General features: G+C 63.3%; 1 protein-coding gene across 1 annotated transcript in view; it reads right to left on the reverse strand.

Annotated features, from left to right (window-relative positions):
* Positions 1-270, reverse strand: part of MNEG_1581 (hypothetical protein) — a gene marked incomplete at both ends in the record, with an annotated part of 8,903 nt that continues 8,633 nt past the window's right edge. The window contains one exon of the mRNA XM_014049937.1: positions 1-177. Within this exon, the coding sequence (XP_013905391.1) occupies positions 1-177 (177 nt within the window). The remainder of the gene's footprint in view (positions 178-270) is intronic.

Raw genomic sequence — 270 nt, forward strand, 5'->3', positions numbered from 1 at the left:
TCAGGCAGCCGTGCTCCAGGCATCGGCGACGGCGGCCGCCAGCTGCGCCTGGACCCCCGAGAACTTGCGCAGCGCCGCCGTGAAGCCGTCGGCCCTCTCGAGGTTGAGGCGCTCCAGCTCTGACAGGTTGCGGCCCTTGAGCAGCTCGTAGAGGGTGAGGGCCGCCTGCAGGCGCTCCTGTGTGTGTGTGTGTGTGTGTGTGTGTGTTTTCAAGTGTGTGTGTGTGTTCAAGTGTGTGTGTGTGTGTGTGTGTGTGTGTGTGTGTGTGTG

The sequence above is a fragment of the Monoraphidium neglectum genome (genome assembly GCF_000611645.1).
Source record: "Monoraphidium neglectum strain SAG 48.87 unplaced genomic scaffold scaffold00162, whole genome shotgun sequence".
Taxonomy (NCBI): Eukaryota; Viridiplantae; Chlorophyta; class Chlorophyceae; order Sphaeropleales; family Selenastraceae; genus Monoraphidium; species Monoraphidium neglectum.